This window comes from Mus pahari, chromosome 18 (assembly GCF_900095145.1).
Source record: "Mus pahari chromosome 18, PAHARI_EIJ_v1.1, whole genome shotgun sequence".
In the NCBI taxonomy this organism is placed as follows: Eukaryota; Metazoa; Chordata; class Mammalia; order Rodentia; family Muridae; genus Mus; species Mus pahari.
In genome coordinates this window covers 498,403-499,360 of record NC_034607.1, presented here as the reverse complement: position 1 = coordinate 499,360, position 958 = coordinate 498,403, and the positions used below count along the sequence as shown (strand labels likewise).

The window sequence follows — 958 nt, the reverse complement described above, 5'->3', positions numbered from 1 at the left end:
ACCTGCCACAGGTGCTGGAAGTCAGGGACGAGTCCCCACGTCTGTCTGACACTGTTTTAATGGGTCCGTGATAGGATAGAGGGATCAAAGCCCAGAAGTGCTACTAGAAAGGAAAATGATAAGATTCCTGTGAAATAAGTGGGATTCTCAATGAACACTACCCAGGACAAAAGTTAAATGAAGGATTCTGGAAGTGTGACTTTGCTCATTTTAAGATGCCTTAGTATCTTGAGTATCACAAGCCTAGAATGGGATTAACATGCTTCTCAAAGTTGCCAAGATATACCTGTTCTGAGAAACCATTTTAGTCAAGCTTTATAAACAACCCCCCAAGGGGTAGTGTGGCAGCCCACTATGGTCAGTGCAGCACTAAGAAGCAAAACACTGGAAGAGGGCTTCAAAGATAATGAAGAGGAGGAGAAGGCAGAAGAAAGTGGAAAGAGTGCAATAGGCTTTGTTTCAGTGACTAAGGAGTGCCAAGCATGCCAGAAACGCGACACCCTCTCCTAATCTGCTCCAAAACCTACAGTGACTTTAATAGGATGAAGTCCAAGCTTAGGCTGGAAAGGAACTCTCAGCATGAAAGCCTTGCTGGGTTAATCAGCAAACCAGTTCCACTCAAGACACCAACTGCTGATTTTATGGCCCTCTGGCGCCGCCTGCTGGCGTTCTGTAAAGCCATGCTAATTCTGAGATCCAGAGAGAACAATTGGAAGGGGGGTGGGTGAAGAAGCCTCAAGTCAGGTTTGGGGTGATTGAGCACCCCCGCTCAGCGGCTCCACCCGCAGCCACAGCCCGCCCTCCGCCCGCAGGATTATCTCCGGCTTCCGGCGCGGCTCCCTGTCATCTGGCAGCACACGGAAGCGCAGCAGCGTCAGCGCCAGCACCACCTTCATCTCGCTCATGGCGAAAGTCTGTCCTATGCAGTTCCTGCGGGAAGACAGGGTGAGGACTCTGA

At 50.2% G+C, this 958-nt stretch overlaps 1 protein-coding gene across 1 annotated transcript in view; it reads right to left on the bottom strand.

The window, feature by feature from the left end:
• Nucleotides 1-740: 740 nt before the first annotated feature.
• Nucleotides 741-958, bottom strand: part of LOC110335977 (cytochrome P450 4F5-like) — a 12,595-nt gene continuing 12,377 nt past the window's right edge. The window contains exon 9 of the mRNA XM_021218416.2: nucleotides 741-930. Coding sequence (XP_021074075.1) covers nucleotides 741-930 — 190 coding nt within the window. The remainder of the gene's footprint in view (nucleotides 931-958) is intronic.